Below are 26868 nucleotides of genomic sequence, written 5' to 3'. Positions count from 1 at the left end.
GTGTTGTTTTGTTTTAATTGTCAAAAAGCATAAAAATACACTTTTGGTTTTAATTAAAAAAAATTCAATTATTGATTTAATTAAAAAAGTTTTTCCTTTTAAAATATTTTATGTTTGTTACATTATATAATTTATGAGTTTTTGAATAGTTGCTAAAATCAGTTGGAAAATGATTTAAAGTCATTATAAACTTTATTTTTTAAATTTGACGCATTAGTGAATCTGTGTTGAATAAATTTACATTTTTAGCGTATTTACTTTTACATATTTTATAAAAAGTTGGATTTAGCCTATATGTAATTTGCTAAATTTTAACAAAAAAACCGATATAAATCGGTTTCTTTATACATATGTGAGGGTCGGATCACATAAAATAAAATTAAATAAAGAAGCTCAAAGTAAATTAAATATCTTTATTAAAGTTAAACAAAGAAAAACTTCAGTTTTCGAAATATTACGAAAAAGGATATACACATTTCCTTCCCACGGAGTCGTTTCCTATCTCTCAGGAACCCGAAAAATGATTCATAAGGAACTTATTTTAAAAATCGGCAATTGGCGAAACCCAGTAACGTGACGAAAGGTATAAAAGAGGGGTGACGACGAGAAAAGGGGGTCCGTCGTCGCCGTCCGTGAACACGGTCCGTCATCACCGTTCATGATCGCCGAAAACCCGTGCCGCAGTCCGTTCCTCGAGACAACTTGTCCGATTCGGTTAGAAAACGTCCGATCGTTCGATTCCCTCCTCGTAGAGGTATGATACCCATTAATGTAAACTCTCTCTCTACGCGTTTTCCTCCACTTCCGCGTGTCGGTTCCGCTCGAGATAAGCTCAATGTATATATGTTAGTTATGTTATCTTATAAATAAATCCTTGTTTTGTTGTTAATTGGTGTCTTTAATTCGAGTATCGCCAACGTCTTACCGACGACCCCTCTCACATCCTCCAATCGACCTGAGAAAAGAATCCCGACTTTCCGGGATAGAAAAACCCATAAACAAGCCATCCATTGACCAGTGGGCAGTTCTCACCAAACTGTTGTCTATCAAAAAGAGGTACAACTTCGTCTTACCTCAGGCTACCCACACATGTATAGGGCCTAACTCACGAATAGTATCAAATATATACATTTTAACAATTCAAACTCTTACATCCTATAAGAAAATAACACTTGAAGAGAATATTCTAAAATAATTGTGAATAAAAATTTTCAGTACATCTTGTATTATGGTAAAAATCATAACACGAAATCTACAAAAATCATTATCGAAGACGATTTATTATTTTAACATCTTGTACTTTCGATACTTTCTTTAGCGTAATATTTATCTTTGGCAATTTTGTATAACTCATTCATTGAAGTTTTTCCTGTTTTCTTTATCAAATTATAAAAAGTACCGTTTACATTCTTTAGTAATGCATACGGCGAATCAAATTCTTGCAGTCTTCCTGTATCCATAACCTAAAATTTGAAATGTGTAATTAAAAAACACATATTTTTATTATTTTATTAAAAATAAGAATCTTACCAGAACTCTATCCGAATCGATAATTGTGTGTAATCTGTGGNTGGCGAATCAAATTCTTGCAGTCTTCCTGTATCCATAACCTAAAATTTGAAATGTGTAATTAAAAAACACATATTTTTATTATTTTATTAAAAATAAGAATCTTACCAGAACTCTATCCGAATCGATAATTGTGTGTAATCTGTGGGCTATTGTCAATACTGTACAAGATTTGAATTTCTCTCGAAGAATTTTCTGTATACGAGAATCGGTGCTGGACATAAAATTAAGAAAGTACTTCATTAATCTGAATCTATATGTCAGTTAAAAACATTAAATACGAATAAAAATACGTATTTCAAAATCTCACTACTAAAAACATATGAGGCAAAGGCCAACCGTTTATCATTTGCATTATGTGGGCTTGTTATTAGAGATTTTCTTCAAATAAACGAGATTTGCCAAAGAATAGTCTCCCATGAAGACTTTCGATTTATAAAAAACAGTTGCTTCTATTTAAACAATCTATTCATATTCACAAATTTTATCTTGTTGGTATAGCATGAAACCACCTCAGCTACTACAGTTTAAAGGGTTAAGAGCTTCTGGCGATACTTTATCCTATTTTTAGGTATGTGTTGCAGTTTTGGAAGTGAGGAACGAAAAATAGTGCTATTCATTTGCATTATATACCATCTGCAGAAGATAGGAAATTTGCGATTAATTATGTACTCATGTATAAAGAACAACACTTTTACTTTCCACGGGGTAATCGTTTGTCTTAAAGAATACAAGAATAATTGTATCACTGGCCAGAAACCAGATGCAATTAAAGCATTAGTCTACCACTTTGGGACTCCAGAATTGACTTCAGAAAAGAACAAAAGTTTTTCATGGAGACAGAAAACCGATCAAAAGTTTCTGGATTGTCTGTCTCCATGAAAAACTCTTAGCTGTTCTTGTGAGTTTTGTCAATCCTATAGTTGACATAATTATAACAGAGTAGATAATGTGCAGGATTGAATGAAAACTAAATACAAAAAGTTTTCGTGTATATGAGGTTTATATGATGTAATTCAATTTTTATAAAAATATAATATTCTCCGGATTGCTTATTGAAATAATACTATTAATAATGTATTACATTCTCTGGCATGTACTTAGTATTTTTCATGACAAAACAATTGTATTTTATGGTCAAGGGCGAATCTACATGGAGACTAATAGAGCTTCAAGCCCTGGGCTTCAAGTTTCAAATGCCCTGAAAAATCGAATTATTTTCATAGATTTTTAATTCTTTCTCATTAAACGAAGGTCGAGTAAACCAGACTTTTTAACATTAATGCCTATTAATGTTAAAATGCCTATGTAAGTTTGCCGGACCACAGAAAACTGACTATGTACAGTACCTAACCGACGGTGTCGAGTTATACCCATGACGACTTATGCGGACTAGACTGCATTTTGTTTTTTCACACACTATATGTGTAAGCTGTTACCATATTCCTTGTTTTCCGAATAGCTAAAGTCTAAATTGCACAAGTACGAAGCTAATGTTATACAAATAACAACGTATTGTAGTACTCCACATACTAACCAGAAAAAATCAGATCACAATCAAGTACGAAGTAGACACGAAAACGACAATTTACTCCATTGTTAACAAGTCACGTACACCAACCACAAACAATCAAAACTTCAATTGGAAGAAGCGTATTCAACAGTTTATCTTCACACAGTAGAACATAATGCAACATTTATCGATCACATTACATTAAAATTTTAAAATCGATTATAAATTTGAATATTGACAAATAATATTTTGTTCGTTTTTCCTGTGACTCCAAAAAAGCCTCTTTTCCAAACTCTTCGTAACTACGACCACATCTACAATGACCTAACAATAAGAAATGGGCCAAAATATATCCTGAACTTACCATTAAGTCCAGGATATATTTTGGCCCATTTCTTATTGGGCATAAAATATTTCTGATGATTTGTCCGGTATCCATTCCAGATTCTTAGCACGGTAGATTAAAGTTTAAACATATAACCAATTAGTGATGTCTTAATATCAATCATGTAATCATAAATAGCACTTATTCTGCCTTGGTATATGCTAGGGTACGTCAATACCAATTTCCACGTTCAAAATGGGATATACTAGATTATGATACGGTTGACAAGTATTGACACTTAGCTTCAAACAAGTGTTTAAAATCGTTGCATAAATTCTCAATGTGAAAACTATTGAGTAAAATATACAAAAAATTGAATTATTATCATTTAATTGGGTTTAGTTTGTAACTTATTTAAAGTAGTTAGAAGAAATATGTTAGAGATTTCGAAAAGGTTGTAACAACTTTCTATACAACACAAATGTTAAACGAAAATACAGTAATTTATACTTGGAAATAGTTAAATTTTGAATATCATGTATTCTAACCTCTTATCTATATTCGATGTTGCTTCGTCCATAACAAGAATTTTATTCCGACGAAGAGTGGTTCTGGCAAGGCAAATTAACTGTCTTTCTCCTACGCTGAAATTTCTTCCTCCTTCTGATAAATGTGTATCCAACCCTCCAGGTAATTTAGCAATAACATGCTTTAATTGCACCTAAAATTAAAACACTTTTAAAAAATAAATACAAAATAATTAGAAAAGTTGTAATATTTGTTTATTTCTAACCTCTTCTAATGCTTTCCACAACATTTCTTCTGGATATTCATTAAAAGGATCGATGTTTCTTCGAAGTGGCCCAGTAAATAACATTGGATCCTAAAAAATACACATAAGCTGTATTAAACACTTGTATTTTACAATAGGTTTATATATTAAATTTGATGCAATAGAGTTAGAACGAAGGTAAGTATTCAACTTTCCATTGTTTGCATGGCACCAGTCAGATGTCATGCGCCATTGTTTCGAAACTCGATTCTTGTAAAAGTTTGAAAAAATAAAACGTTAATATCTTTCTAATATTATAACTCATGAAGAACGCAATACATACATTTGCCATTGCTGGGCAACATTTTTACATAGAAAAAGTTCTGGCATCTCACAGACAAGAGCAAACCTGTTGTGCAAAAATCTGCAGGAATTGTGAATGCGCTGTACTGTTAGGCATCGCACGTAATTGGCGTGATTCATCGCGACATTAACGTAGAAAGAGTACATTTTTAAATAATACTATAGACATTGGTGAGATACTTTTGAAATTTTTATATTTACAGTAGTTATAATATAATAGATTCTCACAAATTAAGTTACCGAAAATGACGAGTTTTACGACTAAGTAATGCTAATAATGCTAATCTGAATTGTGGAATTTTCTTAAACTATTATATGGGCGAATTCATATACGTATTAACTATGTACGAATAGGGTTAATTTGTATTTATAGTTAAATTTTAATTTAAAAAATACTGGCTATTCAGTAGCAACTTTCAAGTTAATAACATATATCATGATTTGTTTTTTGAAACCGTGTCCTGTTTTATATTTGTGGTCGACTCAACTAATAAAGGAATTTGATGGAAAATTTGCCATGTGTCTTTGGAATAAAACACAATACTAGTGTTTACTACGCCACAAATATATTATGATATTTTGCAATTGTTTCTTAAAAAAAGAGTTTTATTCTTTGTTAACACACGGAGTTTATGCTATTATCACGTGTCACCAGTGAAGAACAATAAGTTGTTTTATTCTAACATAAAGTTATATTCTGTTACATTTATCAAAATTATACAGTAATATAGGATAAAGTTTTATATAGTGATAAATTTTGGTTTTACTAAAACGCTGAAGTATTACTAACTAGAGAGAAAGGTAATGCTATTTTATGAACACTCTTATTTTTACATAAGATACTGGTTATAGATAATATAAACCACATTATAATTTGGTAGTCAGGCCATAATTATTAGGTGTCAGGTAGACGTAATATAATGATAAAACTTGGCAATATATTGACAGGTAAAGTAAGTTCTTAAGAACACATTTTTATTTTTTTTTATTCACACTCATTACCACTGACTGCCAGACATCTTCCCTGAACACGTCTCCCACACAAATTAGTCTACATACATGGTTATATTTGTATAAATTTATGTAATATACTATTGTTATATTACATATATACAAGGGACTTATAACACTACTCATGATCCCATGGAAGCATCATCAGTATTTACGTTCCTGTTTCAAAACAGGAAAACAAGGTAATTCATTTCAAAACTAATGGAAATATGGTTTCTTATTTCATACCAAAAGCCGGTAAAAACATTCACCAGAAGCAAAAGAAGTGGTAGCAATATAATTACTTTCATCAATTTAACAATGTACTAGAAAATTAGAAATTTCCAAAGTTCAAACTTTGATTTATTTTAAGACACTGAACTGATAAAATGTTCGAGTAATAAATAAAAGCTAATCTGCTCTCTAAAACCTTCCATTTTCCAAAATCACTATAATCGAAATAAAAAAGCTTTTCCTCTCTATCACTTGATAAAAGCAAAAACTATTATTAAAATTTTCTTTTTTCACTATATGTAGTTAAAATCCTCACATACTATCAACAGTAGTAAATTGGTTACTGTTTATGGAAAATCATCATCACGTTATTAGTATCACCAAATTATTAATTATTCATTTACCTTAGAATGAAACCAACTGTGCACAGTCTATCATTTATATTCTATGGAATTAGAAACAATACAACTAATATATATAGTCTGTATCATTGCAACTATTTTCAAAAGTAACACAGTGACAGGCAATTGACTGATTCTAAGTATACCAAGAGTGATACAATATAATTATGAAAACATTAAAAATAATTAGAATTTTTTTTTATGGGCATAGACAGATTTTTGTTTTCGATATCGTTTGATGTTAAAAGTGTCTTTTCATCAACTCCATTATGAGTTCATCAAAGCCCACAATTGAAAGGTTCGGTGATGGAAAATGTGGACCGACACATCTGTATTCGATCGCGGATCCCCCATCACAATAAGCCGACAGCCTTACAACTTGGCCATCATGCCTTCAACTATAACATTAAATTATGTATTTGACATAATTTACAAGAAATTTTTACTGAAATAGTTTTAACATACTTGAGGAATGATTGAAATTTTACTACGTAAATCTCGAAGCCCGATACTTTTGGTGTCAATTCCATCGATGGTAATTGTTCCCGTTGGCTCTGTCATGCGAAATAACGAAGCAATTATAGAACTTTTTCCAGCTCCTGTTCTTCCGACAATTCCTATCTGAAAGTAATAAACAATAATAAATTTCAGACAATAATTACTTACATTTGTTTGCATTTTTCACAGATTTTACCTTTTCTCCCGAGTGAATACGAAATGTTAAGTTCTTTAAAACAATATTTTTATCGTTGGAATATCGTAAAGAAACATTATCAAAATGAATTTCTCCTTTTTGTGGCCAGTCTTTGGGTGGTTGTTTATCGGGTGAACTTTCATACGATCCTTCTGATTTCAACTTGCTGTAGTTCAGTATGCGTGCAACAGAGTTCATCTGAAAAATTAATTTTCTCTCAAATAACACAATGTATGAAAGTTATTGGAGTAACAATATATAGTATTATATTTCTTGTTTTACTTTTCCGGCCGTTATGTATGCTTAACATGGGAAAGTATAGGGATAGTGTCAAATTCGAGCATCCGAATTCTTTTGCAAATCTCAACGTTTTGATTCTTGTTGAACCCAAAAATTTTTTGCAGCTATTTTCAATTTTTGGGTTGGTCGTCAGTTTCCCATGTTCTGCGTGCAAAAATGTCTAGAAAACAATCGACTTTAAAATTGATTTCGTGATTAAGGAATTAGACGGCAATATATTTCGCTGTACCAAAAATACAATTTTCTGTGTTAAATGTTCTACACACGTCAACTACGAACGTGATACAATTAAGAAACGACTTTCGGAACATCACAACAGTGTAAAACACAAGAAACCTAACACGATACAGTCACAAACACTGTTGTTTGAAAATGGAAGCAATTTTGATAAAGAAATGGTTGAAGCATTCACCAGTGTAGATGTTCCGCTTGACAAATTAAATAACGAAATACTGAGATTGTTTCTCGAGAAATACATGAAGAAGCCGATTAAAAGTGTTTCAGGAATTTGTTATTATAATTACTCTTTTTAATGAATCGTTTATTTTATTGAAATTGATGCTGCTGTTTGAGACTGTGCTCATAATTTAGCTGAAATATGATTTTATTCGAAGTTTCATTGCGTTACTTATTTTTTAACACTGCGGGCACATCAAAAAACTATCCTCAAGTCAGTAACAGAAAAAATTAAGGACGAAATTAATGGGCATGATGTGTATTTCATTGTTGACAAAGCTAGTGACAAAGTGCAACATAAAGTGGTCAACGTGCTTACAAAAAAATTGAATGGCGAGAAAGCAAAATTAATGTTAATTGATGCGATTTCACTCAATAGTTGACAACATTATAATACAAGAATAAATACTCAACGTGTCTAGAAAATTGTGGACAAATGATTTAAAATATTCAAAACTGAAGTTAATAGTGACAGATCGAGCAAAATACACGATGAAGGCAGTAAGTTAGATTAAGAAAAATTCATTCATTTTTCCAAATGTGCATCACGTCACGTGTCTCGCTCACACTCCTTACATAACATTGCACTTAGGATTCAGAATGAGTACAAATTAACAAATTCGCTTATATCAGAAATGAAGAAGTTTTTGGTGAAGTCAAGAGAAAAACAAAAGAGAATGCAACTGGAGTTAGTAATATTCCTTCAGAACTAATTGTCATTCATTCGGGGTCTTGGTTAAACGCTGCAAAGTACTATGTCCATAATTTTGATACTTTTGAGCGCTTCAATTTAATCTATAAACAAAAATCTCATTCAAATGCTAGAAATGTTTTGGTGAAACTAATTGCGAGAGAAGAAAGTTAACCTCAAGAAACAATTGTTTGCTCTCCGTAATCTCGTCAAGCTATCAAATATTATAATATTACTGGAAGAACAAGGACTCGATGTAACTAAACAAGCCGAACTAATTGAAAATGCAAAAGAAATTGTTTCTGGTTATCCTATATTTTCTCAAAAATTCGAAAAAGTTTTGCAAAGCAACCTGATCTTATCAAATTTACGTCTTTTGATATGAATTTAAATGATAAAGTTAATAGCGAATACGCTCCTTTAGTTGCAGTCGACGTTAAACGTTCGTATTTATTATATTGAGCGATCAACAAGATAGTTTAACAATTTTTTTCTTGACCGCCTTTCATGAAATATCTAAGTGTAATTCATTTTTAACTCGTTTATGAAATAAATAACTGGCGATTTTTTTGGGCGAATTTAAGGCAAAAAATTGCAGATTTTCACTGAGATTTTAAGCCCAAAAACTGACGAAAACTTTCGGAATTACAAAAATACTTTTGATTTCATCTCTGATTGTATTTTTAACAATTGTACCATTAGAACCATTTTGGAAGTTACTTTTAATTAATATTACTAAACACTATTTAAGTAAATAACATGTGAAAAACCTGAATAAAGCAGCCGCATTTCATTATCAGGCTTTATTCTGTTAAAATTACTCTATACTGAATAAAATAGAAAAAATAATTGTGAAAAATATAATATGATCCATAAAGTTTTATATATTTGTTTCATCCTTGAATTAACTATCGGTTTAATTGCGTTGAAAATACCTGAAATTCTACTTCAGATGAATTCTTCATAAGGAGTTGGAAGTAAATTAGTATTAATACTCCATAGTTTATAAGAAGTCCAATTTGGCTTCCTATATGATCTAAAATTAAAAATATAAACTGAAAATTACATATTTTCTACAATATAGACAATTAAATATATTAACCTACCTGCATTAATTGAAACAATAAAAATAACGATGATAATAATGAAATTTATGAAACAAACGAAGTAACCGTATACATTAAGCCATCGATATAAGGCTACGTAAGTGAACCATGTTGCAGTGTGCTTATCTTGATACTTATGAAAGGTGGATGTAAATTTATCTTGAGCTTTAAATGCTCTAATTGTTGCAAGTCCGTAAAGAGAAACACTTAGATGCGAAAATACTGGACTTCTTGCTGTGAAAAAGAAAATTATATGAATAATACAATTATTTAAACAAAACTTTTTAAAATGTAATAATTGTATACTTTTTATAGTTGAAAATGCACCAATAAACTAATTTTTATATAAAATATACATTGGAAAATAACTAAGATACAAATTTAGAAATGATACGTATAATTTATACATTCATATCTAAAATTTAAGCATTACTATCTGTACAAAGATTGAGTACGTTTAGCCATCCCCTCTACAAATGTCAATAAACCGCTAAATTTTTTTACAATCACAAAACAATTAGCGTCAATAAACCGCTAATTGTTTTGTGACTGTAAAAAAAAGCTCACTTCTCTGTTAGAAGTCAATCAAATATCAATGTCATTGTTTCATTTCATTAAAAAGTTTATTTTCTTTAACATTTTGCAGCTAGTTTTGTTAGATCCGGTAACTTTATGTTTAATTTTTTATGTAATACAGTCAGACAGAGACTTTTCAGGCGAATGGTAAAAGATGTACTTTATTCGTTCTATTGTTATCATTACCAAAATTTACTACTGTACTGCAGTAATAATAGATTCCGAAAAAGACTAATGGATAAAATCAGTAAATACGATAGGCTACGTATTCTGCACACAATTGAGTTAAAAACAATAAATTGAAGTATATATAAATTACTTACATTTTCCTTCCATATGCTTTATGCTTTGTAACACTCGGCTATAGATTGTTTGTAAAACGTAAAACACTATTAAAAGGAGAATTGTTAATATCAATACATAAGGAGAAAGGATTGCTTGAACAACAAATATGCCAACAAGAAGAAAGCATCCCTAAAAGAAATAATATACTGTAAGTGTCTAATAAATGAAAACATATTTAACATTTCCTATGCCGTAAATTTATTTACTTATTGTTACTTATCTATATTAGTGATGTAACGAATATTCGGTTACTATTCGGTATTCGGCCTATTTTTCACTATTCGGCCGAATACCGAATATTTAATCATTATTCGACCGAATACCGAATACCTAAAAACAGGAGTAATAAATAACAAAAACACAGTAAATTAATCATTTTGGAATTTAGATTTAATGTTGTCGAGTTAGTATTGCTTGTTTATATTTATTTATAACTTGTAACATGCACAAAATGAAAAAGAAAATAATATTAGTCACATGTATTCACAATTTATAATTACAAAGATCAGCACACGTACAAGTATATCGTTGGAGAATCCTCGCACATCTGAGGGTCTGACCCTGCCTATCCTTTTTAAGCGTTCGTCTTTGCTGTTTCCTTTCTCTTTCCTCTATCTCTCTAGTTCACGTATGCCTATGCATACATCATAATACGCGCTCACGATACTTTCGATTCGTCACTTTTCCGTCGTAGAGTTCCCATTTTACAATTACGTGACTCAGCCTGGTTATAACGGAGAAAAGAGACAAATAGGACGTCGATATATCGTCACAGTTATGATTTCACAGATCGAGACAGCTTGATAGCCCGAACGGTCCCAGGCTTTCGCCCGTGCACGCTAAGTGACTTTCATTACAAGCATTTAGCTTTCCGAAGTCTATGACAACAATTGTTTTGACATTGACAGGCGCAAATTTCGTGCCAGTAAGCTGCCTCGACTTGTTCGATTATGTTATCAACTCAATTTCATATTTAATTTCACATTTTCACTTCGCAGTTACTCTCTGTTCTTTTTCCGTTATTTACACGTGTAGATCATTTCATTGTTATCCACATTTGATATCATCACTTATCACATACTTCCATGACGCTCTTGTCTGTCTGCTACAACTGCCAAGAATTAACGCTATTGGCGAAGCGTAGTGACAGCGGGCCAATAGAGAGCAGGATCCTTGCCATAATGCGGTTTGCGCGCCAATTTTCGTACGTGCGTTAATCGAGCCGAATAGTTTGGCCGAATATTCGGCTATTCGGCCACGCTCCTGGTCGAATATTCGGTATTCGGCCTGAGGCCGAATTTACTATTCGTTACAACACTAATCTATATATATAACCCATTCAACGGGTGTCTGTCTGCGTAACCGTTTGATAATGGACACTAGAGGCGCCCCTATCGTGTGTCATATTTCAAACATTCAATTAACAATTTTAATTATTATTTAAATTAACAATATAAATTATTATTCGTCATTTGGCCCATAAATTATTATTTGGTCAATATAACAATATAAATAATTCAGTATATTTGTAATAGGAATTTATTATTTCAGGAACTTATATCTCGCGAAGGGTCTCGAGTAAGGGTATGGTTCTTTTGACTTTATTGTCTGCACAGGGGCTACAGTTTAGGGGGTCGCCACCTCTTCATTCAGAGGGTAAATCTTACCATTGGACTTTAACAGAGCTGTAGAGCATATTGATAGGAACAAAAAAGTCAAAGGAACCGTGCCTCATGGAAAATTGTAAAGAACGCACACTAGGGGGCGTTCCGGGCTACTAGTAACTGAATAATGTGACATCAGATAATAAAAACAACTTTTAAAGTCAAACTAAAATTAAAAATGAACTTGTTTGTGTTTCTTAGTGTAATATATAAAATGTTTAATCTTTTATTTATTTTTATAGGGTAGGTTACAGTGTACCTAGATAACCACAATAGCGGCACTTCGGACTTTTCGTGTTCTCGGCTGACTCCTCCCAAAGGGGAGCCGCCGGCAGGCTGCCCATTGTTAACGTCACGGTAATTCTTGAACAAAAGAAAAAAAAGGAAACGTCTACTAAAAATGTACTTAACCTAACCAAATCAACCTAAACGAAGCACCGCCATTGGGGTTACATTGGTACACTTTACCACCGGGTGTACTGTGGTGGCATTTCGAATTACACAAAATAATTTTTTTTTACACTGGCACCTATTTGTAGTACATAAATCAGTTCGTCCTAGGTCAAACTAGTTAAGCCTAAAGTCTTTAGGCCAAACTAGATTATCCTAGGCTAAACTATATATCCTGACATGCGTAGAACAAACTAGTTTGGCCTGAAATCGGGTTTGGTCGGTAACATATCTAATTCACAAATGTCTCTCAGTAAATGGATATCTCTCTTATATGTCCATTAGTTGTAATAATTTATTTTAGAAAAGTTTAAATATTCAAATTAAAATAAACTTACTCTTATTAAAGTGCAAAAGTTTAAAGGTAATGTATCGTCCATGTTACTAACATCCTTGGAAAACCGATTTAAGATCTTTCCTAGAAAATACAAAAGGTAAAATATGAATTAGATTAAATATCCTCTAATCTGGTACTTCGAACGACTCTAACACGAAACAATCCAGAGTTTGAACTGTAAATTGGAGAGGAATTAGACCTGGAGGTTGAACTACGTTTCAAAATTCGTATTGTAGGAGTATCAATAAATGAGCTCGCTGCCTAAATGCCATCTGTTGTGCACCCAAATCGTCTTGCTTTTGCTGGGAAAGAATCTCTTGCGTTACAATTGTGGGCTTTCAGTGTTTTTTCTCTTTTTTTTGGTATGACGGTTTTTACATAAATATATAATCACCAGTTATTAACAATGGCATCCAAGAAAAGAGTGAAAGAGACGAAGCCTAAGAGGAAGGTTGTAGTATAATCGATTGATGTGAAAAAGAAACTTGTCGCGAAGAATAAAAGTTGTACAAATGTGGTGGATCTATCGGATGTATCTGGAACCCACCATCGACTTTGGCATCGTGTTGCCAAAGTCGATGGTGGGTGCCGTTCTTAAAAACTTAAGATTGAAAAAAATCGTTTTAGTGTGAATAAATGAGAAGAAATTGACTGATGAAATTATCTCCGAGCGAACTATTTGCAAAAAAACAAAGTAGCTGCATAATGAACTTTAAGAAATAAGACATCATTATTTCTCATTAATGTAGAGTAAATACACTAATTATCTTACTATAAAGTATTTCCTTATTTCATTTATTGTTTTCATATTTTATATTGGGAATTTAATAATTGTGTGCTGCTTCTGGTTTATCCAAAATGGGTATTGTTTAGTGCCTGCAAATTGATTAATTTATATTTCATTGCATCTAGAAGAATAAACTGGATCAAACTTATTCATTTCAACCTCCTTTACTCAAAATTTAAGGAAAGAAATTTGTGTAAATTGTATCAAGTTCTTCACTTTTTTAAGAATTGCCTCATCAAATATTATCCAAATACATTTAACTCAATAATGAATTTAAAATATATATTTTACCTACCAACGGGATTGTTATCCAAAAATGATATTGGAGTTCGAATAATACAACGGAACATATTGTTGTGAAGTTTTCTAGATGCAGATGTAAACATCTCATACACTAATGATCCAGAAAGTAATGTTGTTAGAAATACTACACATATTAATCCAAAGTAAACATATATGTTGAATTCTTCACTATGATAAAAATTTATGTCTTTATTGTTATTATGAATTCTTGTCTTATCTGTAATATTTTCCAGTTTATCTATATTTTCACTATAAATTCTTTTATCACGTAACCTGAAAAATAAACATGAAATAATTAAATTTTCTTAGTGTTGCGATATTTATTTTACAGATAGAGATAGAAAATAAAAACTACATTTCAAGTCATAATATATGTTTATCGATAGTAAACTCATAATATTTTATTATGATAGAATAAATGCAATTTAGAGAATGTAATGTTTTCCTCAAATGTTTTATTTTAAAAACGTTTTCACACATTAGTTATCATAATGTACTACCATTTTATTAGCCAATAGTCGCTTGCACTTGTAATCGATTGTGATATAATAAATGTCACTAATACAATAATCTTGAAAAGGAAACCAGTGCCGGCATTCAGATATTCTTTATAAATTGAAATTCCTATTATGCCAACTCCCTCATCATGTGGCATTTCGTTATTTTCAGCTTCCTGTGGGAAATAATTTGTAAAATTATATCAATTATTCAATGAGTTATTCATAATCTGAAACAATATTCTAACATGTTTTTTTAAATCAAAAAATTCAGATATATATATTTTTTTAATTTATAATTACATGAACCAAACAAAAACAATTTACTGTTGTCTTAAACACGTCTTATTTATATACTATATATTAACAGAATGAAAACTTGCAGATGAAAAAGCAATAAGAAATACACCACAATAAAAGATTCTCAGTGAAAAGTTCACAATACAAAAATCTAGCAATGAGTTGCATAACTTTCCTGGCTCTTATCAGAGTTTATTAAAAATATCACTTTCAGAATGAAAAAGAATAATACCTCGCAGATACTTTTGTAAAAATAAATAATAATTAAATGGCTTAGCACTGGTTCACAAACCATAGTGTGACTAGCACTCTATTAAGGCACACAAATGGAAAATTCATTCAGTCACATGCAAAGCGTTTTAGAATTAAGTTTAGCCTCCAAACATTTTTTATTGAACAGAATATACCACCTATTTCATCATCGTCATTATGAATTTATTGTTTTTTGCGCTTAAAATGATATGAGTGGTACCGTAAAATGTAGGCTTCTAATTTGCTTAAATCGCAGATGTAACTCGTAATAACAATGTCATCTGTATAAATAAAACTATTTTCTTTCAGAATTATTTGAAATAAATCATTGTCTCGTTTTTTCTCATTCGTTTCTTTATTTCCCACAATGATATGTCTATCTTCACTTACCAAAGGGCAACTGTAACATATTACAGTAATCCTTTCTGAGGTTGGATCTTTCGTCCAAGCTAGGGACACCTATAATTTCAGCTACAGAGTAAAGATATTTACTTACATCTGACAATATTTACATACATTTTTGAATACAGTAGAGCGTCGTTTATCCGAAACGTCGTTTATCCGAAAGAATTCCAGTCGGCAAATTTTAATTTTAGCTAGTGCTCTGGTGCTGCAATCTCTGGCTATATCTTAGGCTACTCCAATATTTTTTTTTTGTTGGTGTGTGTTTTAGCTGAGAGCACTGGCACTTATGTGTGGTGTTTTTCTGAGGACTGTGTGTCATGCTGAATCGAACGTTTTTGATACTAGATTAACTTCTAAAGTATAAATTTTTTTGTTTTTATATTTTTCAATGTATCTATTTTGTTTGTAAAAAGTAAAGAAATAATTTTTAACGATACAATAGCCACGATTATTATTTTAAAAAGTTTACTTTAGGCTTAACATCGACGAAAATTCAACGCGAAGCGACACGCAACGTAGAAAAATTCCAACACGGGATACATAAATATATTTTTTCGTACATGATCGGTTATCCGAAAAATAAGTCATCCAAACAACCCCAGTCCCCAATTGATTCTGATAAATGACGCTCTGCTGTATATGTAGGCTATATAAAAATAGCAATAACTGTGGATGAATAAGTAACCAGCAAAAAGCAACAGCATGACTAGTCTCGTGGGCTGGTTATTTAAAATAAGTATTCTATTCAGTAATTCTCAAAATCACTATGTCAATCAATGTCTAATATTGAAAGCAATATGTTAGTGTAAGTATTACCTATATACTTTATAACAATTTATTACTAAAAAGAAATAATTTTATTTTATAATTAGATTTTCACTATATGTACAGAAATTAATAAAATCAGTCTGAGAAATGAAAACTGACACATCTCAATTACTCTACTCTAAAATTATTCACTCAGATATGAATTGTTCAATAGATAATTCTTACCACATTACTGTTGTTACTATATTCCATGTCATCATGGATATCGGATTCAGTACTTTCGATTACTTCATCAACGTTGAAGTGTGCAGTATGTAATTCCATGCTACTTAAAGCCATTTCTGACTCTGAAGACATTCCAGTAAGCATTTTTAAATTTTCAATTTCATTGAAATTACCAAAGAATTCACACGTTCCCTGCAATGTATAATAATACGTATAAATGCAATTCTTTCTGTCTTTATATACTGGCATATATAGTCTATATATGACAGTATATACAGAATAGTTTTTACAATAATTTTTCTTGACTAATCGCTTATATATTACCATATAAAATATTTAAAAAACAAAACTTGTAAGTTATATATTTACCTTATTTAATAATAAAATTTTGCTTCCAGAATTTAAAAACTGTAATTGGTGTGTAACTAGAATGCAAATCTTATCTTTCAAGTATTCCATTATACATCTAAAATAAACAAGTTAAGATATATTATAGTATATAAAAATATTTATTTAAATATTTACTTCTCGAAGATATGTTTCGCCACTGGAACATCAACAGCACTCAGTGGATCATCAAGGAGGAATATATCGGCATCTAGATATAATGATCTACAAAATATAAAAATATATCAATGTGATAAAATAATGTTATAACCAACTAGAAATAATATTTTTAAGTATAAGACTAAAATATAAAGCAATTTTTATATATTTTGGACTTTCTGGTCACTTATGATTTCTTATTTTTACACTCTTCCATGTGCACCCGTGTTTACTTTGTTGATGCATACATTNCTTACAGTATGTAAATTAGGTACCGTAAGTCTAATACAGCACTGTAATTTTATACATTTCTTGTGAAAGAAACATTTCTTATTCAACGGCGATAAAAATTATTTATATTAATGATGTCTCCAAAGTTCAGCGAAGTTTTCTCAGAAAAATAACATCAGAAATCGCGGCCGCAGTTTGCTGAGCTGTTCCGCGACGAAAACAAGCTTAAGCAATGGCGACGTCGAACGGTGAACACTCGGTAAGTAATCCTACAATTTTTTGTTTATAGCATAGTTTATACGGATTATTCCCAAAAAAACATACGTATTTTGGAAATTTTGAGTCGGATTAGTCTAGAATGGATTAATTTTATGGAAGAAAACCTTTCAATCAGCCGTAGTCCGTAAACTTGACACGTGTCGGACTGTGATTGGAAGGACTCGTAAGAAATCGGATTCCTACAGAATGGAACGTATCTACTGTCTTATAGGGGGGTCGACTGTAATTCTATTTTATAATTAGATTTTCACTATATGTACTGAAATTGATAAAATCAGTCTGAGAAATGAAAACTAACACATCTCAATTACTCTACTCTAAAATTATTCACTCAGATATTAATTGTTCAATAGATAATTCTTACTGCATTACTGTTGTTACTATATTCCATGTCATCATGGATATCGGATTCAGTACTTTCGATTACTTCATCAACGTTGAAGTGTGCAGTATGTAATTCCATGCTACTTAAAGCCATTTCTGACTCTGAAGAAATTCCAGTAAGCATTTTTAAATTTTCAATTTCATTGACATTACCAAAGAATTCACACGTTCCCTGCAATGTATAATAAAATGTATAAATGCAATTCTTTTTGTTTTTATATACTAGCATAAATAGTCTATATATGACAGTATATACAGAATAGTTTTTACAATAATTTTTCTTGACTAATCGCTTATATATTACCATATAAAATATTTAAAAAACAAAACTTGTAAGTTATATATTTACCTTATTTAATAATAAAATTTTGCTTCCAGAATTTAAAAACTGTAATTGGTGTGTAACTAGAATGCAAATCTTATCTTTCAAGTATTCCATTATACATCTAAAATAAACAAGTTAAGATATATTATAGTATATAAAAATATTTATTTAAATATTTACTTCTCGAAGATATGTTTCGCCACTGGAACATCAACAGCACTCAGTGGATCATCAAGGAGGAATATATCGGCATCTAGATATAATGATCTACAAAATATAAAAATATATCAATGTGATAAAATAATGTTATAACCAACTAGAAATAATATTTTTAAGTATAAGACTAAAATATAAAGCAATTTTTATATATTTTGGACTTTCTGGTCACTTATGATTTCTTATTTTTACACTCTTCCATGTGCACCCGTGTTTACTTTGTTGATGCATACATTGCAGTTCATTGATATTCATTGTTCTTCTTAGAATGTAATAATTAATTCACAAATCAATATATATCATTTGAATTTTATTAAAATGTATTAATTATATTACATTTTAATTAAGGTTGTTTTCTATACTTTTAATGAAATATAATAACACCGTAAGACTTCTCTTACCTTGCTAGATTAATTCTTGCCTTTTGGCCACCGCTCATTATCACTCCTCTTTCTCCTACGATAGTGAGATCGCCTTTAGGAAATAAACTTATATCCTATAATTAGAAAAAATAAAAACAGAAATAAATTATGTTTGCAGAATATGCACTAAAAGTTTATTCAGAGTAAAAATAATTTTTACAGTCTTTTTAATAAATAGTTATCAAGTATAATGTAATTGCAAGTATTGACAATCACTCTGGGGGAAGAGTTAGTACACCATACTCATCCCCTACTATAAATGTAATTATTGCTAATTGTTTTATAACTCTACTAACTTACCCGTCGCGCATTGCTGCGATCTCACAAGAAAGGAAATTCAAGCAAACTCGTTATGGTAAAATTCAATTTACATTTTATTATTTTTATTGAAACTTATTATTATTATTCATTTTCATCGGGAAAACATTTCAAAGTGTCGTTTCAATTCTATTTATTTATTGGAGTGCTTGTGGATACGCGATATTTTTTGTTTTTCCTTCTGGAATAAATCGGAAGGTTTTTTGACACATGAGCTGGCCACATACAGTTGTCCACGCGAGAAGCACGGATTCTCCAAAGTTAGCCCACACACTCGCTGCGATTGTCAGAAGTGCGATATTCCCCATTTTTATATATAATTTTAAATCCTTTATAATTTTAATTATTTAATCGCTCCTTCCTCTCTTCCTTGGCATGTTGTGAAATTTCTGATAGTTGGATAATAAACCGTTTTATTGTAATACGTCTTTTTAAATTATTAGATGATATTAAAATTTGGAAAAGGGGATCCCTAGATCGGTAAAATAGGCGAATTTCCTTCTACAACTTCGGTTGTTGTTCGGTATACAGTTAAAGCTTTAACAAAGTTCGAGCGAATACGTAATTAGCAAAAAACAAGTTGAAATAAAGTGATTAAACAAACATTATTACGAATATCGTAAATAACAGTTCACAAATGCATATATAGAAATATTTTTTGAAGGGGGAAATGGCTTCACAATTTGAAATCGATCGAACACATTGTGCGCGAATGCTCGTGTAAACGCGCGCCATCTATCGTAGGATAAATGTACTTCGCGGAAGTGTATTAAAAACTCTCCGAAGTTTTATGGCAATCGTACTATGCCAGAAACCTTCGCCGGAGTATATTAAACAACTTCCCAAAGTTTCACGGCAATCGGATAAACGGTGTGGTAATGCATGAAGGACAGACACACACACACAAACATTTATTTTTATATATATAGATAAACCAAAGCATACTTCTTCTTTAGAATGAGTCTAACAATTGTACTGTAATAGATTTATCGCACTTGGAGGAATATTTTATTTAATAGTTAAAAACTATCTTTGTGAAGAATACTTTTTATACATGTACTTATTCTTTTATTTTTCGTTATATAGTCGCACAGTTTCAAAAATCGAAGATCTTAATTCAAAAAAACACCCATATATCTATTCTATATTTTATATGATGTATATATTAGAAGCAAGTGATCCAAAGTTTTCTTACAAGAGGATAGATAATATCATTTTCTTACCTTTTCTAAAGCTGTTATATGCAAGACATTTCTATATTTCTCTTCTTGATATTCTTCTCCAAACAAAATATTTTCTCTGATAGTTTCATTGAACACCCAAGCTTCTTGTGAAGCATAAGAGATCTTTCCTTTCACTGTCACTTTACCAGAAGTGATAGGAATCTCTCCCAATATGGACATTAATAAAGACGTCTAATTAAATTAATAAATAATGTAATTAATAAATAAGTATAAAATACTTTGTATGAATGAGATAAGTGAATAAATATTTCGAAATTATTCACAATACTAACAAATATTTCAATTACTAACGGCATTTATTAAAAGTCGCACATATACTAAACAATGACAGAACATATAGGATTAAAACGTAACAATAACTCAAAGATTAAAGTCATTTAGCTTTACATTTTATTTGTAAAGTAAACTTTTATATACGAGTATATAATAATTAAATCATATTAAAAGTTAAATTGTACATGCCCGGAATATTTTCGTTACAATCATGTGCCTATCAGTGAATGTATTTCTTATCCGTATCATAAAATAGTCTGCCATTTTTGTGTACGAAAGAAATAGAGTTAAGCATTCGACAATGAGTAAAGAAAGAAAGAAGATATTTACCTTTCCTGATCCAACAGGACCTGTAACAGTTAATAATTCTCCTGGCTGCACATTCATAGTTATTTCATTTAATGTTGGTTCGGTTCCCTTTTAATACGGTAAAGTTGTATTAGTAATGTGAAATTATGATATAGTTTAAACAACAAAACTGATAAAGTATACAGTCGACACGCGTCTACTTAGTTGGAATACAGTATATATTAATACAGTTGGAGTACAATATATTAATAAATTTAAGTTCACCTATAAACAGAAACATCAATCTGTAAGGCCTCTACTGTTATGTTAGGCTACAGTTTAGTAGGACTTTTTTCACATTTATCTTGCTCCCAGGAAACCTTATTATAAACTAAGCATGTGTTACTGTTCAATTTGTCACTGTTTCTTTATAGATACATATAGCTTTTTAAAAACACCAAGGTCTTTCTCACCGGGTGTTTAGTATTATGTATTGAATGCAAAGGTATTAAGAATGGATGTTTCATATTGTGTACTTTTATTAATATATTTTATTATGTACTTTTTACTAATATGAAGTGAAATTTAAACTATATCTTACTTTTCTCCATGCAGCAGTGACATTGTCCATCCATATTCCAAACTCGGTTAAATTTGATCTTTCCTCTACAATTTTCAAGGCATTTCTGTCTGTTTCTTCAAGGACGAGATAATCCTAAATTAAAATTTGAAAAATTTAGAATTCAAAGTGGTATAGTGTATTTAAAGAAAAGTAAAAGTTAAACATACTTTCAAACGTATTTATAAAACCAACCACGAGAAAACCGTAAGACTGAGAAGGATATTTTCTCGTGGTTGGTTTTTCTGGAGAAGGTTTAAGATTTTTTCCTCTTCCAGTATATATAAGCCTAATAAATAACCATCGACGGTTAATACGGCGCCGACTGGGGACACACTATAGCCCGATTACTTACGGCAATTGTGGGAGTGTATTTGCTAAGAATAGGGTTTCGGTGATGTTTATATCAATGATGAAATGGTTTTTTATGAAAAAGTAGAGATTGAACAATTGAAAAGAGCTTCAAGTCGATCTTGACATTGTGATGCTGTTTCTGTAGCCCCTGACAAAGCCATTCTTACTCGATGTTGCTGAAGTCGGACTTCACAGCCTTCTGGGGGTCTCGGTTGTTCTAATTCCTTTAGATCTAGAAGTTACCTGACCAATTTTACTCTTACGCTTAGGCATTTTTTCCGACGAAATAGCGAGTCATTTTAATTCTTCGTTGATAATTTAGTTCAAAGATGAATTGTACGTACACGTACGTTAATTAGATAAGCGATAACACTTTCTAAACACACATACACACACACATAGCTTACGTCAGTATGTCCTTTGTCACATGGTGTTCATTATCATGATAACATTTGAACTCTTTGTAACAATACAGTTTATCAGGAGATGTGTAGAAGTTTTTTAAAAGTGAAATACCGTATTAATTTTCTACTTTATTCAGGTTATATTACATTCTTAATACCCAATGCCTTTTCTCTTTTCATAATAGAAAAGTCTCTGGCTTAGTGTAAAGTTCTGGCTATTATATTTTTCCAATTTAGGAAGTTTATCGTCTCAGACATGTTTTTGTATTTACATCTGAATTTACAATAATATTAATTTTTTTATTAAATATTAACATTCTCAAATAATTTTTAAATCGATATTATAAAAACAAAATTTCAACTAAATTACTTATATTTATAATCATTTTGTTAATAATTATCTTTACTTTGTGTACGTTATTTGAAACCTTTAATTACCTGGATTCTCTTCAAGGATACCAAAATTTCCGCAATAGAATTTATTGCAGTAGAAAAGTGATTTATAATACTAACGAAGATGAAAAAGGACAAAATCATGGTGACAAATACAATTTCGGCATTTAATTGTCCTCCAGTTAAAAAAAATGCAAGATATGTGACAGAAGTAAATAATTTCGAGATGGGATATGACAACATTACTGACATCTCTCTGGTATATAAAAACATTCGTATTTTTTTCATTTCTTTTCTGCAAATATAAACAATTANAAAGAAGATATTTACCTTTCCTGATCCAACAGGACCTGTAACAGTTAATAATTCTCCTGGCTGCACATTCATAGTTATTTCATTTAATGTTGGTTCGGTTCCCTTTTAATACGGTAAAGTTGTATTAGTAATGTGAAATTATGATATAGTTTAAACAACAAAACTGATAAAGTATACAGTCGACACGCGTCTACTTAGTTGGAATACAGTATATATTAATACAGTTGGAGTACAATATATTAATAAATTTAAGTTCACCTATAAACAGAAACATCAATCTGTAAGGCCTCTACTGTTATGTTAGGCTACAGTTTAGTAGGACTTTTTTCACATTTATCTTGCTCCCAGGAAACCTTATTATAAACTAAGCATGTGTTACTGTTCAATTTGTCACTGTTTCTTTATAGATACATATAGCTTTTTAAAAACACCAAGGTCTTTCTCACCGGGTGTTTAGTATTATGTATTGAATGCAAAGGTATTAAGAATGGATGTTTCATATTGTGTACTTTTATTAATATATTTTATTATGTACTTTTTACTAATATGAAGTGAAATTTAAACTATATCTTACTTTTCTCCATGCAGCAGTGACATTGTCCATCCATATTCCAAACTCGGTTAAATTTGATCTTTCCTCTACAATTTTCAAGGCATTTCTGTCTGTTTCTTCAAGGACGAGATAATCCTAAATTAAAATTTGAAAAATTTAGAATTCAAAGTGGTATAGTGTATTTAAAGAAAAGTAAAAGTTAAACATACTTTCAAACGTATTTATAAAACCAACCACGAGAAAACCGTAAGACTGAGAAGGATATTTTCTCGTGGTTGGTTTTTCTGGAGAAGGTTTAAGATTTTTTCCTCTTCCAGTATATATAAGCCTAATAAATAACCATCGACGGTTAATACGGCGCCGACTGGGGACACACTATAGCCCGATTACTTACGGCAATTGTGGGAGTGTATTTGCTAAGAATAGGGTTTCGGTGATGTTTATATCAATGATGAAATGTTTTTTTATGAAAAAGTAGAGATTGAACAATTGAAAAGAGCTTCAAGTCGATCTTGACATTGTGATGCTGTTTCTGTAGCCCCTGACAAAGCCATTCTTACTCGATGTTGCTGAAGTCGGACTTCACAGCCTTCTGGGGGTCTCGGTTGTTCTAATTCCTTTAGATCTAGAAGTTACCTGACCAATTTTACTCTTACGCTTAGGCATTTTTTCCGACGAAATAGCGAGTCATTTTAATTCTTCGTTGATAATTTAGTTCAAAGATGAATTGTACGTACACGTACGTTAATTAGATAAGCGATAACACTTTCTAAACACACATACACACACACATAGCTTACGTCAGTATGTCCTTTGTCACATGGTGTTCATTATCATGATAACATTTGAACTCTTTGTAACAATACAGTTTATCAGGAGATGTGTAGAAGTTTTTTAAAAGTGAAATACCGTATTAATTTTCTACTTTATTCAGGTTATATTACATTCTTAATACCCAATGCCTTTTCTCTTTTCATAATAGAAAAGTCTCTGGCTTAGTGTAAAGTTCTGGCTATTATATTTTTCCAATTTAGGAAGTTTATCGTCTCAGACATGTTTTTGTATTTACATCTGAATTTACAATAATATTAATTTTTTTATTAAATATTAACATTCTCAAATAATTTTTAAATCGATATTATAAAAACAAAATTTCAACTAAATTACTTATATTTATAATCATTTTGTTAATAATTATCTTTACTTTGTGTACGTTATTTGAAACCTTTAATTACCTGGATTCTCTTCAAGGATACCAAAATTTCCGCAATAGAATTTATTGCAGTAGAAAAGTGATTTATAATACTAACGAAGATGAAAAAGGACAAAATCATGGTGACAAATACAATTTCGGCATTTAATTGTCCTCCAGTTAAAAAAAATGCAAGATATGTGACAGAAGTAAATAATTTCGAGATGGGATATGACAACATTACTGACATCTCTCTGGTATATAAAAACATTCGTATTTTTTTCATTTCTTTTCTGCAAATATAAACAATTAATTAATACGGATTGTATAAATATTAAAAGTATTAAATAATTATTAAGAAAATATATGTGTAACTTCAGTACGAACTGTGAAAACCAAACTCGCATGGTACTCTATATTATTTCCACTTTAAAATACTACTGTTTTAAAGGGGTTTCTTTTCATTATATAACAGTACTTCATTCAGAAGACGTTTTTCTTTATACATAGGTTACCATTTTATTTAAATTACAGTTTATACAGGTATTATTGCATACCACTTACATTCTGATTTTTTCAATTAACGCAGAATATGGCAATTCCCAGGTGTACATTTTAATTAATCTCATATCAGCAATCATCTCGTTCAACAGGTTTAATCTTTTATCTCCCAATATTGCTGCTTGTAATCTATTATTATTATATTATGATTTAAATATAAATATTTTCCATTGTAAAAATATATTTTATTTATATTATTTGTTTCTTATATTGCAATTATATAAATTAAAAATAATAATTACCTCAGTTTTGAATATAGTTTACTTAATGCAAGTTGTATAGGAATGTACAGAAATATGATGGAGAATCCTACTAAAATAGTCCATCCATAATATTGCCACATCATTACTATCGCAGTAATGATGAAAAAAGGATTTGAAAGTAAGTATGGAATGCTAACGATTCTCTGTAATAAATAAAAATGTTACATATACATAAAATAACTGATAATTTTATTATACTTAATATATATTTTATAACGTCCCACTTTATCACGGGGCAATATAATCTAGAAGCTCAAGCCCAACTTGCTGATACGAGACAACATTTTATTATGAAGTATAAGTGTCCAGGAAATCATAAACTATATTAAACACATTAAGTAGGCATAAATTACCTTTTTATGGTTGAAAATTTATAATCTGTCACCTACAGAGCCAGTGTTATAAGATTATTTATATCGTGGATTACAGGGTTCTTAATTTTCGACAATTTCAATAAGTTATATATGTTTTCAATGTGACAGACATTGCTTTACTGTACATTTTATATGGACATGCGACTGCATTGTTTTAAATTATTTTTTCTGTAATGCCATACTTTTCTCGCCATAATGGATAAAATCTCATAAGAGTATTAAATTTTCAACAAATAGAAATGACTGTTTTGTGTTACTTATTCTTTTTATAAGAATAACTCTTACACAAGAGGAAAAAAACTGTAAATAAAAATACAGTAAGACCCCGTTTAACGCTGATTCGATATAACGCGGTCTGCTCGAAGCCTAAAAAAAGGCTCAAAATTTACGCTGATTCAAATTATCGCGGCATTTCATTGATTCGTACAAGATACGATTATTTACGAACACGAACCAATTATCGAAAGGTGGCAATTCGTCGTAGCGCTGTACTTTCTTTTAATCTGTGTTTATCCGGTGCAATTTTGAAAAAAATATATATACATATATATATATATATATATATATATGGCAACATGGATGTCATAGGCAACATCGACTTTGCTTCGCAAGAATTAATTGATAAATACATTAACGGAGTGTAAAAGAAGGCACGGCTGGAGGTATCCAGCAATTCTCGACGATAAGAGAGTATAGTTTACCAAATTGTCAACTTAATCAATACAGCAGGACTAGGAGATGTAGACGAGCAGGATATTGAGGAGTTACTGCGGGTTTCTGGTGAGAGTCTTAAGAACGACGACGTTCAAAAACTGGTAGAACAAGGAACTGGAAAATAGAGATTCTGAAAACGAAGATCCCATAGAATTTCTCTACAGATTTCCTTAGTAAAAGTTTGGTAACGATAACCGAAATCTTTGATAAAATTGTAGCAAATGATCAAAATTTCGAAAGGGGTGCAAAAGCAAAACAATGGACTTTGAATACGATA

General features: G+C 30.7%; 1 protein-coding gene across 1 annotated transcript; it reads right to left on the bottom strand.

Annotated features, from left to right (window-relative positions):
- Positions 1-446: 446 nt before the first annotated feature.
- LOC111615421 (multidrug resistance-associated protein 4-like) lies at positions 447-25650 on the bottom strand. The gene is made up of 28 exons (XM_023356837.1): positions 25483-25650; positions 25244-25369; positions 24723-24972; positions 23509-23622; positions 22665-23036; positions 21451-21564; positions 20892-20978; positions 20268-20459; positions 18706-18800; positions 18269-18355; positions 18113-18209; positions 17744-17935; positions 17680-17696; positions 16849-16935; positions 16693-16789; positions 16324-16515; positions 14377-14549; positions 13869-14149; positions 12788-12867; positions 10314-10464; positions 9415-9648; positions 9244-9344; positions 6862-7059; positions 6633-6788; positions 4201-4290; positions 3956-4128; positions 1678-1783; positions 447-1463 (listed from the first exon to the last, which is right to left on the bottom strand). Exons 1-28 carry the CDS (start codon positions 25584-25586, stop codon positions 1287-1289), a joined length of 4143 nt encoding a protein of 1380 aa, XP_023212605.1. The 5' UTR covers positions 25587-25650; the 3' UTR covers positions 447-1286.
- Positions 25651-26868: the final 1218 nt, after the last annotated feature.

Source organism: Centruroides sculpturatus, unplaced genomic scaffold (assembly GCF_000671375.1).
Source record: "Centruroides sculpturatus isolate CEXI.00-Female unplaced genomic scaffold, Cexi_2.0 scaffold2478, whole genome shotgun sequence".
In the NCBI taxonomy this organism is placed as follows: Eukaryota; Metazoa; Arthropoda; class Arachnida; order Scorpiones; family Buthidae; genus Centruroides; species Centruroides sculpturatus.
The sequence above is the reverse complement of the archived record's forward strand: the minus strand, read 5'-3'. Positions and strand labels throughout refer to the sequence as shown.